Here is a 16,487-nt window from a genome sequence, read left to right as displayed (position 1 = left end):
TATATTTCTAGGCTTTTGTAGGTTATTATAAGACACACACATGTTCCTTATATGAGACATGATATTACTTTTTTCTAGTATATATGTAATTTTAAAAAAAGAACATGGTAAGGCAAACTCGCAAACTTAAAAAATACACATGCAGATGTCAATATGTGCCCTGAGGGCTGCACTCTGCTTCATATCCTCACTAACATTCCATTCTGTGTCTTCACGGGACACAACACTGCATCACAATAGCCTTATTCAGTTTTATACAAAAGTAAGTCCATACAACTCAGTTGTGTTACACAAAATAGTTACTAAGATACACATTGAAAATAAAAGTTTTTATTAAATAATACACTGTAAAGCCTGTGTCAATGATGTTATTAAAACATTGATCTGAGTAAAGATACTGAACTTAAGTTGGGTGAATTCAATCTGCTGATACCCATCCAACATCAACTAGTGAAGATTAGAAAGGAGCAGAGTACTGTGTAAGACAGTAATCTGTTTCTGTTGTATCTGGCCTTTATATTTTATTATTTTATAATAAAAATATGACATCACTAATTCCCATATTACCATTTTATCGACCTTTGCTGGGACAAGTACATGATCATTTGCACATGTTGATAAGACACATTCATATCAGTTAAAAGAAACAGGGCTGTAATAATATATAAGACTAATAATACTATGCACAGTCATTTCAGTATTTACAAAGCAAAACTCTGGGCACTGCGATATTAGGAGCCAGGACTGACTTGTGTAATGCTACAATCACTGATATCTTCCAATGATGCTGTCCAGACTACAAGGGACAAGAGTGGGGTAGGGAGTGGTTGCTGTAGGAGGAAGCAGGCGGAGACTGTCAGTGACTGATGTGCTAGTAGTTGACTAGAGGTTTTCAGACACACACATACCAGGAGAAAGGTCTGAATTGTTCATTACACTGATGTCCACTCACACATTTCAGAAGATTTTCTGCCTCGTATAACTCCCCAGGACAACTCACAAGCTGGAGAACTGTGTCAGTTGATGTATTGGCTGCTTCACTACTTCACACTACTAGTAGCAGGACATATAATTAAGGTACTTTTTTTGCATCATCATTATTATTATTATTATTATTATTATTATTATTAGCAGAAGTACGTTTAAATGTATGTTTTCCTTAATTATTTTGTGATAAACACTTTGCGATAAATAGCAGATTAGTATTGATTTATTTAATATTTACTAAGAAAATTACTCCCAAATAACTCATATGAAGAGCTACTACACACACACACACATATATATATATATATATATATATATAATTTATAGTAGATAATTAAAAGCAAAACAATGATAAAAGTAAAATATTTTTTTTGTGTAGAATTCTGTATATCAAATGGTTTCAAATTGTATAATGCATTTTTAAACTTGCTAATAATTAACTCTGATTTTGGCTAATGAGATATTACAACTTATACTGCAGAAAATGAGAAAAGTACATACTAAGTAGTACAGATACCGTATTTGCCATTTTTTATTTTTATTTATCTTTTTATATAGGTATATACAGTAATTGCCAATTTCTGTAAATATCCCCCAATTTTACAACCAGAAACACCATGCATTGTCTACGTATGGTGGCTTTGTTGCTAGCTACAGCTGTTGTCTTTGGAGAAGAGAATGACCCATCCCTTCAACCATTATCTAATGAAAGGCTGTCCATTTTAAGAAGTGTTTCTACTACAGTTAAGTCAACTGATTTCAAGACTTCAAATGCTAATATATCAAACCACAGTACATTTCAAAATATAATGTTTCAATCTGGAAAAAACAGAGAACCTCCAAGATGTGATGGACAGATTGAAATCTATAATTCTTTCAAATATATTAACACATTGGTATCATGCCTGATATTCCTAGTTGGGGTTATTGGTAACTCAACACTGTTGAGGATAATTTATAAGAATAAATGCATGAGAACTGGCACCAACTTGCTGATTGCCAGCCTGGCACTGGGAGATCTACTCTACATCATCATTAATATCCCAGTCACCATATATAAGGTAAGGACAGATATACTTATCATAATGTACTGACCTATGTTTCTCCGCACCAATTGTTTTTCTTTCGGATTTTTATCATATACAAGCTAAACATGACAAAATATTTTAGCAATTTTGGATAATAATGTTGCATATTTCACCTAGGGGCATATGTATCAAAGCTTGACAAGCAATAAAGTAGAGAGAGATAATGTAACAACCAATCAGCTCCTGTCATTTTTCAAACACAGCCTATAACATGGCAGTTAGGAGCTGATTGGTTGGTCATTTATCTCTCTCCACTTTATCTCACTGCAAGCTTTGATACATATGCCCATAAGTGTAAGTTTATTCAGACTCATAAGCAACTGACATATTGGTAAATTAGGGTGAAGCACTAAAAGTGGATATATGGAATATAGGATTGGAATTTTGCTACAGAAGAAAGATTTATCTTAATTACTTATCACCTGGCTTTCCCAGAGGCTTCAACTGAATTATGGCATGCAGCAACTGGGCATATTCACTGATAATGCCTCAGATAGCATCATGTGTACTTATGCTGATTGTATTAATATGACTGTTAGCATCTTGGATCAGATTGCACTAATGCAGAAATAACTTGGCCAATACAACAGCATGCTGGACTGAGTTCCCATCACTTTATAATAAATAAATAACTTTTTATGCTGAGAGATAAAAACAGTTACCATTGTATTTGAACGCAAACTGATGTAAGCTGGGGTTCCAGTAGTAGCAAAGGAACTGATGAAGTTATTCATCATAATTTGTTTAATCTTATATGTCATGATGCTATAAACTTTCTATACAAGAGGTAAACAGTATTGTAGCGCATATGAAAATATTCTCATTGAGAAATAGTCTGTGACTTGTGTCCTGATCTAACAGGAAGGAGTAGGGCATTGAGGGGTACATGTATGAAGCAGTGATAAGAATGGAGAAGTGAGCCAGTGGAGAAGTTGCCCCTGGCAACCAATCAGCATTGATGTAATATTTATAATTTGCATACTATAAAATGATACAGAGAAGCTGATTGGTTGCCATGGGCAACTTCTCCACTGGCTCACTTCTCCACTCTTATCACTGCTTCATACATTTACCCCTGAGTACTGTACTGTACATGCACTCAGCCTGACATTGTTGTAGCAGAGAGGAAATAACCTTAGACAAGTCATCTATAGTGCGGAGCATGAATCATATTACATAACAGGATTAACTCTGCTAACTATGGCCCAAATGTACTAAGCCTTAAAAAATGACAAAGTGGAGACGGATAAAGAGTAATAAATGACCAGACAACCAGCTCCTGTCATTTTTCTTAACACAGCCTGTTACATGGCAGTTAGGAGCTGGTTGGCTGGTCATTTATCACTCTCTATCCAGCTCCACTCTATCACTTTTTAAGGCTTAATACATGGGACCTATGCATGAAAATAAGGGTGTGCAATGCTTACTGTGATGTCATGGATTTTTTTTGTATTGTCAGTATAAAAAAATTATTATATAATAACAAAATAGGTAAGTCAAGGTCATTTTTGTCCCCATTTTTTTATTTTCTATGCATTCCATGCAAAATGTATATATGGCCCCGTGAGTGTGATGATTGTTAAAGTAATTTCATTACCATGCTTACAATTGGTAAGTATAATGCAGCATAAACCTTATTCGATTGAAATAATATAATTTATTGTAGAAACAATAATGTAGTATATGATATATATATACACTTTATAGGCACATGTTACATTCTAAAATGACTATCAAATATTTTAATAGATAACAGCTATTTATCACCTATTAATTAAAAGCCTCTTTTTTTATATTGTCCCTGCAAATATGTATGTGAAAAAAAAAGTTTCAATAATAATGAAATGTTGACTTATAATGGGATAGTTCATCCATGTAGTATAAAAGTAACAAAAGCGCAGAGATTTAATTAACGCACCTTATATCCTGGTTGTAACTGCTCAGCATAAGCCTTCTATGTACAGACACTCCAGAAACACAGAACAGAGCACAGCGAGGTCAACTTCAGATAACAGTACCAGGATACCTAAAATATAAGGCAGGCGTTAGAAACGGAAATTAAATAAGTTTGAAATATTTTTTCATATCGGATTTACCATGCTACACATACAGTATATAAATAGGTAATCAGTTTCTTTGTCACACTATGAAGAACTGTAAAGATCGATCTAATATTTTGGGTTAAATATTTAATAAATAATCTACTTGTATAAATGTAAAGAATAGAATCTTAACAAGTTATGTATAATACAATTACATAAAACCAAAGAAAAATAAGACATTTTTATTTATTTTATTAACTACATTTCTGAGATATGACCTCTATGTATTTATTGATTAAACTTTTACAAATCATATTCATAATTTTAAGTTATTATTTCCTCTGTTAATTTGCAATATGTTCAGAACTTAATTTATTTTTTTAATTAAATATGGTTTAAGGCACAAATGATGGTATAATTGATTAAATCCTTTTCTTAATATTATGTTAGTCTAAATTGTTTGGAAATTGTACAGCAACTTTTGAAATTAATAGAAATTCATTATTTATAGTTGCACATTGTAGAAAATAAAACAGACATATCATTAATTTTGTCAATGAAAAATTTGACAAAATTATATCAGTCAACACCCTTCCATGTCATTTATAATGGAAAATATCTGATATAGCCATAAACCTACGAAAATTGGGATTGTAAAAATTAAAAATGGAAAAGAAATTAATAAAGATTAATATATATGTTTAAAGAATGTTTTAGAGAAACGTAGACTAATCATTTATATGCTGTTTAACCATGTGCATCATATTTTAGAATGTTACTTATATTTTTTAGCTGGAAACAAATGGACTAGGTATAATTAATAATTATTAATCTGGGCAGAATTACACCGGCTCTTTAGAATGCAAGATTTCCAGACTGAAAACACTGGTTTCAGAAAGCTGATCTAGAGACACCAATGGGAGACACTGTTTTCCTATCATACACAAGACATTGGAAGTATGAGATTTTTATTCAGGCTTTTGCGTATGATAAAGGTGGATGTATGTAGTTTGACAGCTTTTTCAATAGTAGAAATATCTAGTCAGCTAGCTTCTAAGATTGTTTTCTTTTAATTGCCTCAATGAGAGAATATGACACAATTGTACACTTGCTCTATTTAGTTATGGACCAAGTAGGGAAAGGTACAATTACCTAGCTCTCTGTTACAGCCATTTGGGTTATGTTGGGCATCTAAGATTTAACTGACAGACAGACTGGAGGGAGCCCATGGGCAGTTGTTCATGACCTTCTGTGAAAAAAAAATGGTTCTGGTGCATGCGCAGACTCTTTGAAAGACTCTGGTATTGTGCCAGAGTCTTCTGTGCATGTTTAATTTTCTGGTATTGTCTTCAAATATATGGCACCAGTGCCATATTTCGACACATAACATCACAAGAAGGCAGCAGGAGGCAGTGGACAATGTAGATGCAGGGGGTTGGGATTGAAAGGCCGGCGGGTGGGATGCCGGGAGTCAGAATAAGTACCAGGGCATCCCGATGATCAGAATCCCGACATGGGAAGGTAAGTATACTTATCTTCCCCCACTGGCCCCCTATCCCTCGCTTCTAGCAGCCTGAACCTAACCCTTCCACCCCCGCAGCCTATCCCTCACTGGGGTGCCTAAACCTAACCTCCCCTCCCTGCATCCTAAACCTAACCCCTAAGGGCCACAGGGCCTCCTCCTGCTGCCTATACCTTACCTCCCCCATCCAGCGGCGTACCTCTTCGGCGGATGCTTGCTCGGGATCCTAGCACCAGGCTGGTGACCCTATTTGAGATGCCAGTGTCTGCACTTTGAGTAGTGTTGGGATTCCGGGATAAGTATTCTGACCGCTGGGATCTCAGACCACCGGGATCCTGAGCAGATCACGGTCCAGGTATGTGGGGTGATTCTCCTGTGCATGCCACTGACTCTGAAGCATGTTAGTGTAACTAAGGCTGATGCTTTTGCCCACTTGCAATGCAGACATAATACACACCAAATGTATACAATTTTCAGACAGTATTAACATTTTGCTTTAACAGCATGCATATAAAAATAATAATCAGATGAATGTAGAATGTCTTATTTTATATTATGGGCTCATTTAAAAATGAGCAACATATTCCCTTAAGAGCACTTGCTAAAATGGTTGATATGCTTTAAAAGTATACAACATACATAAACACTGAAATAAGGCACATGACAACAGACGTTTCCAGAAAAGTTGTTACATTTTTTAGTTGATTTAATTTCTTTCAAATTATTAAAATTAATATTGTGGCGGGAAACAAGAACAGACAACTAAAAACAAGGCAGTCATGCTTCCAAACTCAATCACTGGTGTACAGTATTCCAAGATTAGACACATCTGGATGGGCAGTGTCAAATGTCCTTACAGGACAATCATCATATTGTATATCATTGGCTGAGGAGGTCGCACCCATCTAAGGAATAAGTGACAACACTTAGAAACAGCCATTTAAATTGTCGGTCCAAGGAGACCATCTTCGGCCATCTGGATCTCCAAGCCGAGCTCCTATAGCAGCATGATGTCCAGCATCATTTGATAGACCTGCAGTAGAGGAAATATAGGCTACAGATGACTTCCAATAGGCTGGGGGGATATAAATTAAAAGAAGAGACCCCAGTGGCCTGATTAGCTAAAGCCACAGTAAAGAAAGAAAAAAGGATACCTATGACTAAAAAAGTTGCACCACTAGGGGAGCAATCTACACTTGCATCATCACAAATATGGTTGCAGCAGTGGGTTGCATACCAGAGATTGCCACCGATGAAGCAGGTATCTAAGCAGACAACAAATGTGCCAAAGCACCTGTTAAAGCGACCAAAGTGTTGGCCATCGCCATGGCTTCAGATACTGGAGGAACAGTAATAGATGTAGGCAGTGCATTTGTACTTAGAGCAAGCATCACTTGGGCAGATGCAGCAACAGACTATACCAGACACCACAGCAAAACCCAGTTACGCAATGAACGGGGCATGTTGCATGCCCTGAGATAAAAGGAAAGCCCTTGTATTATCACCTTGACCATCCATAAATGCAGCAAGCAATGCAGCATCAGCAATGACATTACTGTAAAGAGAATGAGTCAGGTCTTAGACCTTACCCGCTCCACCCAGACTACAGTATTTACAAGGGAATAAAGATGCTGAAGCATCAGCAAACCCAGCTGAGGGAGCGGTAAAATAAGCAACAGGCCAGGTAGCCTGTTTGCACTGTGACCCACCCCAGGAATGCGAGCACCAATAATATCCATGACTGAAGAGGGTAGCAGTTCAGTGACTGACGCAGGTGACTGCAGGTATTCCCTTGCCAGCCATCTGTAACTCCCCTGAATGGCTCCAGAAGAAAGGCAAAAATAGTAAATAAAGGGTTTGGGGAACAGGAAACAAAACCCAAATGAAAAAAACAAGTTTGATGGGATGCAGATGGAGTACAGAGAGCACCAGGTATCAAATAAATATATGCAGGAAGGGGGTTGGAGAAACCCTTGGGAGAGTTTGGATAAAACAATAAGGGGGAGGGATAGAGGGAAGGTGGGCTGTAAATTGATAACATGTAGAGGATTATTCCATATCAAAGTCAGGGCTGCAACTATGGGGGGCATGTGCCCTGGACACTGGCTTTGAGAGGACCATAAAAAATGGGACTGTCCCGCCAAAATCGGGACAGTTGGGTGGTACGGGTATATATTATGATTACTAGAGCTGCTGCCACATCATGCAGTTTTAGGGACAGCGCAGAGCTGCTGCACATGCCCAGTGGTAGCATCTTCTTCTACTAAGTTTGCTGTGTGTATGGATCAGAGTCCTCAATCAGTGTCCTGGACCAGTGAGATGAGCTATCAGGAAGAAGAGACAGTAGCCTTGCAATGAGGTCGGAGAATGTGTGCTTAGAAAATGCAGTACTGGTTCTATTATGTTTGTACATTTATTATGGTATATTTAACCTTTTCCTGACCACTAATTTATATTATTTAAATGATCGATACAGTATACTATAGACCACCTATAGTGTTAAATATTAAAACTGTACACCACACAGTATCCAGTATATAAAAAGACTAATGTTTACATTAGTAATGTCCAGGGTCGTTACTAGGTTCTTCCACCTCTCCCCTAGACTCCTGCACTTGCTCCAATATTACACAAAGTGGGAGATTGTGGACTGCCTTTGGAACCCCCCCCCCCCTAGAAATGCTGCGTTTGCCACTGCTGATTAATATATATATATATATATATATATATATATGCAAAAAGAAGAAGGTTGTGCAATCAATGTTATACGTCCTTAAGAGTCCATATACTCCGTATTGAGTTTCTGATGTCGGTGCTGGCACTTCTATACAGTGTAACCACACTGTTAGAGTTAACTGGAAAAAAATGATGAAGGCGCACTCAGTGAATCAAGGTATAAAGTAGATTTACTACAAATAACAAGCTCACATACATCAAGGTTTAAAATCACCGGCTCATGGAAATCGAAAACGCTGTATCCAATGCTACTCGCAGCGGTCCGTCTCTCAGATTGCCGGCATGCAGTATTACTCAGGTCAGCGTCTCAGCTTACGGAACAGGTGTTCATGAATGGAACAAACACGTCCTTGTTTAGGCCACGCCCAACGCGTTTCGTCACTGTATGACTTCGACGAAGTCATAGAGTGACGAAACGCGTTGGGCGTGGCCTAAACAAGGACGTGTTCGTTCCATTCATGAACACCTGTTCCGTAAGCTGAGATGCTGACCTGAGTAATACTGCATGCCGGCAATCTGAGAGACGGACCGCTGCGAGTAGCATTGGATACAGCGTTTTCGATTTCCACGAGCCGGTGATTTTAAACCTTGATGTATGTGAGCTTGTTATTTGTAGTAAATCTACTTTATACCTTGATTCACTGAGTGCGCCTTCATCATTTTTTTCCATATATATATATGTGTGTGTGTGTGTATACAGTATATATATATATATATAAACACAGTAGTATCTTTATCTCGCGCCAACCTGGGAGCGGCACAATGGGAGAGATCTTTGTTGGGAGACCTCAAAAGCATACAAGAAAAACACAAAATTCCCAAGTGCGCTAAAGTGAAACGTAGTTACACAATTCTTCCAGTGTTATTTTCGTAGATTGGAGGATGTTTAAATCTGGGGACCTGTAACAGACACCCCTCCCCAAATATTCAGCCAGACAAGAGGCCAACAGGCCAATTAGTAAAAAGTTATTTTAATAACAAACAATTGAACATATGAATTTTACACAGTTCAAAATTTAAAATTGTATCAATAAAATACAACCAAAAAAATTCACAACCAACACGTTTGTTAGATGGATTCTAGGTACTCCCTCACCTTTTGCAAGGTGCGAGCTCGAAAGGGAGTATCTTCACAAACTAGGTTGCGATTTTCTGACTGACAAATCCAACGTGTTTCGTCTTATCGACTTCATCAGGGGTAACAAATATGGAAAAAAGAGGACTAATTTGCTCTCGATGAGTTTATATATAAAGGATCATAACCTCAAATGTAAGATTAATCAAAATCTCCTATATCGGGACTTAGTAGATGGAGCTCTTATATCGGGGCTCCTGATTGGAGCTTAGATGATCCTTCTTGGAAGTGTATTTTGTTAAAAATTGTGTTTTTTGCAAACCACCTTAAAACTAATTAGACATAATTCCTTATAGAGTCGCCTAGGGAAACTATTGATTATAGTCTCCTTGGAGTGCTGACAACCGTATATCAGCGTTTTTGCAAACTGCCTAAGGTGTGGTGTCCAACTCTTAGAATGAAGACTATTTCATTATAAGTGGGTTTGTCAGTCAGAAAATCGCAACCTAGTTTGTGAAGATACTCCCTTTCGAGCTCGCACCTTGCAAAAGGTGAGGGAGTACCTAGAATCCATCTAACAAACGTGTTGGTTGTGAATTTTTTTGGTTGTATTTTATTGATACAATTTTAAATTTTGAACTGTGTAAAATTCATATGTTCAATTGTTTGTTCTTAAAATTACTTTTTTACTAATTGGCTATTTACTATATATATACACACACACACAAGTTGCTGTTATTTAGCAGGGTTTGTTCGTTGTTCAAGATACACATGTTAAAATACAAGTTTTGCAAATTTGCTCTTCATGCATGCTAGTATAGTTAGTATGGTTTTGTACTTTCTGGCATAATTATTAAGCTAATTACTGTAACTGCAGCCAGATGATTTTGAGACACTCTTATCTTTCTTGTTCTGTTTCATCTTTGTAATAAGCACTTTGTTGCAATGTTATGACTTACATAAGAACAGTACTAATAAAACGTGAAAAGGGCATGCTTCATCATACTCGAGCAATTATTAACCAATGGGAACCATCACTCTTTTGTGGTTCACTTAGAAGTCAGCAGAAAACATAAGCTATACTTTTGAATAAAAGTTAATGGACCAGCAAACTCTTTCAAAATAATTTATTTCATCCACATCCCCTACCCTTCTCCCCTTCATTAACATTGTTTGCACAATACAATTTCCTATATTTTAAATGGTACTTTATTATATGTTTTGAGTTTTTATTTTTATTTTTAATTTGTTTATGTTTTACTTTGGGTTTATGTTAGTTAAACGCTGAAATTACTTTATACTATGCTGTTTGAAAATGGAATTTGGAATGACCTTGTAGTTGTAGTAGATAAATATTTGAGAAACGAGGAATAACTGCTCCACTGTAATTATATTATAAAAGATGAACTTCAGCAAGTAGATTCTGCATAACTTATTAAGAGCACTGACACTTAGCATTCAGTGCCAAGTTAATTACTGTGTACAGTATTTTCAAGCTGTTCTTTTTTTTCATGACATATTGACATTTTCTGAAATCCAGTTTAGGTTCCTTGCGCGTTGGTATATCATTTACTAATAGAAATGAAATACAGTAAACATTCAACATTGAAAACTAGGATGTAGTGTTACATATAGTATTCCATAATATTCTAAATATTCTCTTCCACTTACACTCAACTGCAATAGATTTCACTTGGTACTATAATTCAGTCACCTATCTGCAGCTGAATCACTGCTAGTTTAAAATGCCAGGCAGCCATCTTCAGGAACATATCTGTCTCTTACCTGACTCATAGAACTGCCTCTTGGGTACATGGGGAGCTGTATTTGGGTGAGTGTCCATTGTTTTTGTAATGCCACAATTACAGCGTATTTAGGGGGTCATTCCGAGTTGATCGCTAGCTGCATTCGTTCGCTGTGCAGCGATGAGGCAAAAAAAGGCACTTCTGCGCATGCGTAGGCAGCGCAATGCGCATGCGCGACGTACTATTACAACGAACTATGTGGTTTCACACAGGGTCTAGCGAAGCTTTTCAATCGCACTGCTGGTCCCAGAGTGATTGACATGAAGTGGGCGTTTCTGAGTGGCAACTGACCGTTTTCAGGGAGTGTTCAGAAAAACGCAGGCGTGCCATAAAAAATGCAGGCGTGGCTGTGCAAACGCAGGACATGTTTGTGACGTCAAAACAGGAACTGAACAGTCTGAAGTGATCGCAAGCGCTGAGTAGGTTTTGAGCTACTCTAAAACTGCACAAGAAAACTTTGTAGCCGCTCTGTGATCCTTTCGTTCGCACTTCTGCTAAGCTAAAATACACTCCCAGTGGGCGGCGGTATAGCATTTGCGCGGCTGCTAAAAACTGCTAGAGAGCGATCAACTCGGAATGATTACCTTAGTAAGAGCCATCTTTTCTGTGAGTACGTCATTATTAACATTTAATAAACAGATGCTTTAAAATTACAGTACAAATGCTTGTTACAAAAATCATGTGTAAGTGCCTTGAGTCCTGTTAGAGAAACAGTATAAATAAAATTATTATTATTATTCTTAGTAGTATTATTATTATTTAACGTTTAGACAGCTGTCAGTCAATAGCAGTAGCAGCTATTTTGTAATACTATACATTACAGCTCCCAAACCATTCTTCTAGTCAGTCAAGACGCTCTCTGCTCATGCTTATTTTTACTCACTGCAATATTTTACTAGCAAAGAATTATTCTTAGGTCTTTATGCTTGCCCTACATATTTAAGACCCCCCCAGGGTTGAACTGGCCAACACGGGTACGGGGGAATCCCCCGGTGAGCACTACTGCATGGAGACCCATCTCCTACTCTAGAGATTAGGTTCCAAACCGTTCAGTTGATTTATACATTACACATACTGTATGTTCAGTGGCGTCGAGAGGGGGGATGGCAGATTACCCAGGCATGCCAGGTTACTATTCCTAATTGTAGTCCACGTGGAAGGAAAAGTATGAAAAAGTAGAAAAAAATGAAAAAACAAATAAAGTGTATCTACCATGTGTGTCGACCATTGTCATGTTGACCTTTTGATCCCTTTGACCTTTTCACCCTGTCGACCTGTCTACCATTTACATATTGACCTTTTGACCCTGTTGACCTGATACATGCCTACCATTAGTGGTAGACATATTGACTGTAGACCTTTTTTAGTGTATATCTATAGACCAGATACCATATTTTCTCAGGACCGACCAAATTGTGGCTAACAAAATGAATGATACCCCCTGATTTAGTAAACTGACGTCAGCCAACTGTGGACTTGGTTTGGCAGATTTGGGGCAGGGTCACATTTAATCACACATTTTAAGCTTTCAGTGTTGGAAGTTATGCTATTACAGCAGGCCTAGCAGTTCTATTGGGAATAATAAAAACATGAATCTTTTGATTCAGCAAGATTGATCTATGGTGGTAATTCCGAGTTGATCGCTCGCTAGCAGTTTTTAGCATCCGTGCAAACGCTATGCCGCTGCCCACTGGGAGTGTATTTTAGCTTAGCAGAAGTGCGAACGAAGGGATCGCAGAGCGGCTACAAATTTTTTTTGTGCAGTTTCTGAGTAGCTCTAAACCTACTCAGCGCTTGCGATCACTTCAGACTGTTCAGTTCCTGTTTTGACGTCACAAACATGTCCTGCGTTTGCACAGCCACGCCTGCATTTTTTATGGCACGCCTGCGTTTTTCTGAACACTCCCTGAAAACGGTCAGTTGCCACTCAGAAACGCCCACTTCATGTCAATCACTCTGGGACCAGCAGTGCGATTGAAAAGCTTCGCTAGACCCTGTGTGAAACCACATAGTTCGTTGTAATAGTACGTCGCGCATGCGCATTGCGCTGCCTACGCATGCGCAGAAGTGCCTTTTTTTGCCTCATCGCTGCACAGCGAACGAATGCAGCTAGCGATCAACTCGGAATGACCCCCTAAATACGCTGTAATTGTGGCATTACAAAAACAATGGACACTCACCCAAATACAGCTCCCCATGTACCCAAGAGGCAGTTCTATGAGTCAGGTAAGAGACAGATATGTTCCTGAAGATGGCTGCCTGGCATTTTAAACTAGCAGTGATTCAGCTGCGGATAGGTGACTGAATTATAGTACCAAGTGAAATCTTTTTTTTCATGACATATTGACATTTTCTGAAATCCAGTTTAGGTTCCTTGCGCGTTGGTATATCATTTACTAATAGAAATGAAATACAGTAAACATTCAACATTGAAAACTAGGATGTAGTGTTACATATAGTATTCCATAATATTCTAAATATTCTCTTCCACTTACACTCAACTGCAATAGATTTCACTTGGTACTATAATTCAGTCACCTATCTGCAGCTGAATCACTGCTAGTTTAAAATGCCAGGCAGCCATCTTCAGGAACATATCTGTCTCTTACCTGACTCATAGAACTGCCTCTTGGGTACATGGAGAGCTGTATTTGGGTGAGTGTCCATTGTTTTTGTAATGCCACAATTACAGCGTATTTAGGGGGTCATTCCGAGTTGATCGCTAGCTGCATTCGTTCGCTGTGCAGCGATGAGGCAAAAAAAGGCACTTCTGCGCATGCGTAGGCAGCGCAATGCGCATGCGCGACGTACTATTACAACGAACTATGTGGTTTCACACAGGGTCTAGCGAAGCTTTTCAATCGCACTGCTGGTCCCAGAGTGATTGACATGAAGTGGGCGTTTCTGAGTGGCAACTGACCGTTTTCAGGGAGTGTTCAGAAAAACGCAGGCGTGCCATAAAAAATGCAGGCGTGGCTGTGCAAACGCAGGACATGTTTGTGACGTCAAAACAGGAACTGAACAGTCTGAAGTGATCGCAAGCGCTGAGTAGGTTTTGAGCTACTCTAAAACTGCACAAGAAAACTTTGTAGCCGCTCTGTGATCCTTTCGTTCGCACTTCTGCTAAGCTAAAATACACTCCCAGTGGGCGGCGGTATAGCATTTGCGCGGCTGCTAAAAACTGCTAGAGAGCGATCAACTCGGAATGATTACCTTAGTAAGAGCCATCTTTTCTGTGAGTACGTCATTATTAACATTTAATAAACAGATGCTTTAAAATTACAGTACAAATGCTTGTTACAAAAATCATGTGTAAGTGCCTTGAGTCCTGTTAGAGAAACAGTATAAATAAAATTATTATTATTATTCTTAGTAGTATTATTATTATTTAACGTTTAGACAGCTGTCAGTCAATAGCAGTAGCAGCTATTTTGTAATACTATACATTACAGCTCCCAAACCATTCTTCTAGTCAGTCAAGACGCTCTCTGCTCATGCTTATTTTTACTCACTGCAATATTTTACTAGCAAAGAATTATTCTTAGGTCTTTATGCTTGCCCTACATATTTAAGACCCCCCCCAGGGTTGAACTGGCCAACACGGGTACGGGGGAATCCCCCGGTGAGCACTACTGCATGGGGACCCATCTCCTACTCTAGAGATTAGGTTCCAAACCGTTCAGTTGATTTATACATTACACATACTGTATGTTCAGTGGCGTCGAGAGGGGGGATGGCAGATTACCCAGGCATGCCAGGTTACTATTCCTAATTGTAGTCCACGTGGAAGGAAAAGTATGAAAAAGTAGAAAAAAATGAAAAAACAAATAAAGTGTATCTACCATGTGTGTCGACCATTGTCATGTTGACCTTTTGATCCCTTTGACCTTTTCACCCTGTCGACCTGTCTACCATTTACATATTGACCTTTTGACCCTGTTGACCTGATACATGCCTACCATTAGTGGTAGACATATTGACTGTAGACCTTTTTTAGTGTATATCTATAGACCAGATACCATATTTTCTCAGGACCGACCAAATTGTGGCTAACAAAATGAATGATACCCCCTGATTTAGTAAACTGACGTCAGCCAACTGTGGACTTGGTTTGGCAGATTTGGGGCAGGGTCACATTTAATCACACATTTTAAGCTTTCAGTGTTGGAAGTTATGCTATTACAGCAGGCCTAGCAGTTCTATTGGGAATAATAAAAACATGAATCTTTTGATTCAGCAAGATTGATCTATGGTGGTAATTCCGAGTTGATCGCTCGCTAGCAGTTTTTAGCATCCGTGCAAACGCTATGCCGCTGCCCACTGGGAGTGTATTTTAGCTTAGCAGAAGTGCGAACGAAGGGATCGCAGAGCGGCTACAAATTTTTTTTGTGCAGTTTCTGAGTAGCTCTAAACCTACTCAGCGCTTGCGATCACTTCAGACTGTTCAGTTCCTGTTTTGACATCACAAACACGCCCTGCGTTCGCCCAGCCACGCCTGCGTTTTTCCTGGCACGCCTGTGTTTTTCCTAACACTCCCTGAAAACAGTCAGTTGACACCCAGAAACGCCCACTTCATGTCAATCACTCTGCGGCCAGCAGTGCAACTGAAAAGCTTCGCTAGACCCTGTGTGAAACTACATCGTTCATTGTAATAGTACGTTGCGCGTGCGCATTGCACCGCATACGCATGCGCAGAAGTTAATTTTTTGCCTCATCGCTGCACAGCGAACGAATGCAGCTAGCGATCAACTCGTAATTACCACCTGTGTTTCTATAGACTTTATCACTGTTCACGAAGATTAGTAAACAGCGGTACTGTAGGACAAATTCAAAGCTATGTGATAAATGCAGTGTCAGCCTTCATGACACTATATTCTGGAAAAATTAGGTTTAAAGGCCCATATAGACGGGAGAGATGTGTGCTGAGCGAACCGCTCAGCACACATCTCTCCCGCCGCAAGGCACAGCGCGATGTGTGCTGAGCGATGCGGGGGAGGACGGGGGCCGCTCATTTCACCCAGCGGGTAAAATGAGCAACATGCTAGATTGGCTTGCATGCATAAAGTGATAAAGCGGTGATAAGTGCAAGGTGATAACGCAACAGCCAATCAGCTCCAATATGTAAATTGACAGTTATGTACTGATTGGCTGCTGTATTATCACCTTGCACTTATCACTGCTTTATCACTCCTTTATGCCTTCTCCAGGCTTAATACACCTGCCCCATAGTAA

The 16,487-nt window shown here is 38.8% G+C and overlaps 1 protein-coding gene across 1 annotated transcript in view; it reads left to right on the top strand.

Annotated features, from left to right (window-relative positions):
* The first annotated feature begins 899 nt into the window (after nucleotides 1-899).
* EDNRB (endothelin receptor type B) overlaps nucleotides 900-16,487 on the top strand; it is a 61,399-nt gene continuing 45,811 nt past the window's right edge. The window contains exons 1-2 of the mRNA XM_063957120.1: nucleotides 900-1,077; nucleotides 1,546-2,048. Of these exons, the coding sequence (XP_063813190.1) occupies nucleotides 1,605-2,048 (444 nt within the window). The 5' untranslated portion in view covers nucleotides 900-1,077; nucleotides 1,546-1,604. The remainder of the gene's footprint in view (nucleotides 1,078-1,545; nucleotides 2,049-16,487) is intronic.

This window comes from Pseudophryne corroboree, chromosome 2 (genome assembly GCF_028390025.1).
Source record: "Pseudophryne corroboree isolate aPseCor3 chromosome 2, aPseCor3.hap2, whole genome shotgun sequence".
Lineage (NCBI taxonomy): Eukaryota > Metazoa > Chordata > Amphibia > Anura > Myobatrachidae > Pseudophryne > Pseudophryne corroboree.
The sequence above is the reverse complement of the archived record's forward strand: the minus strand, read 5'-3'. Positions and strand labels throughout refer to the sequence as shown.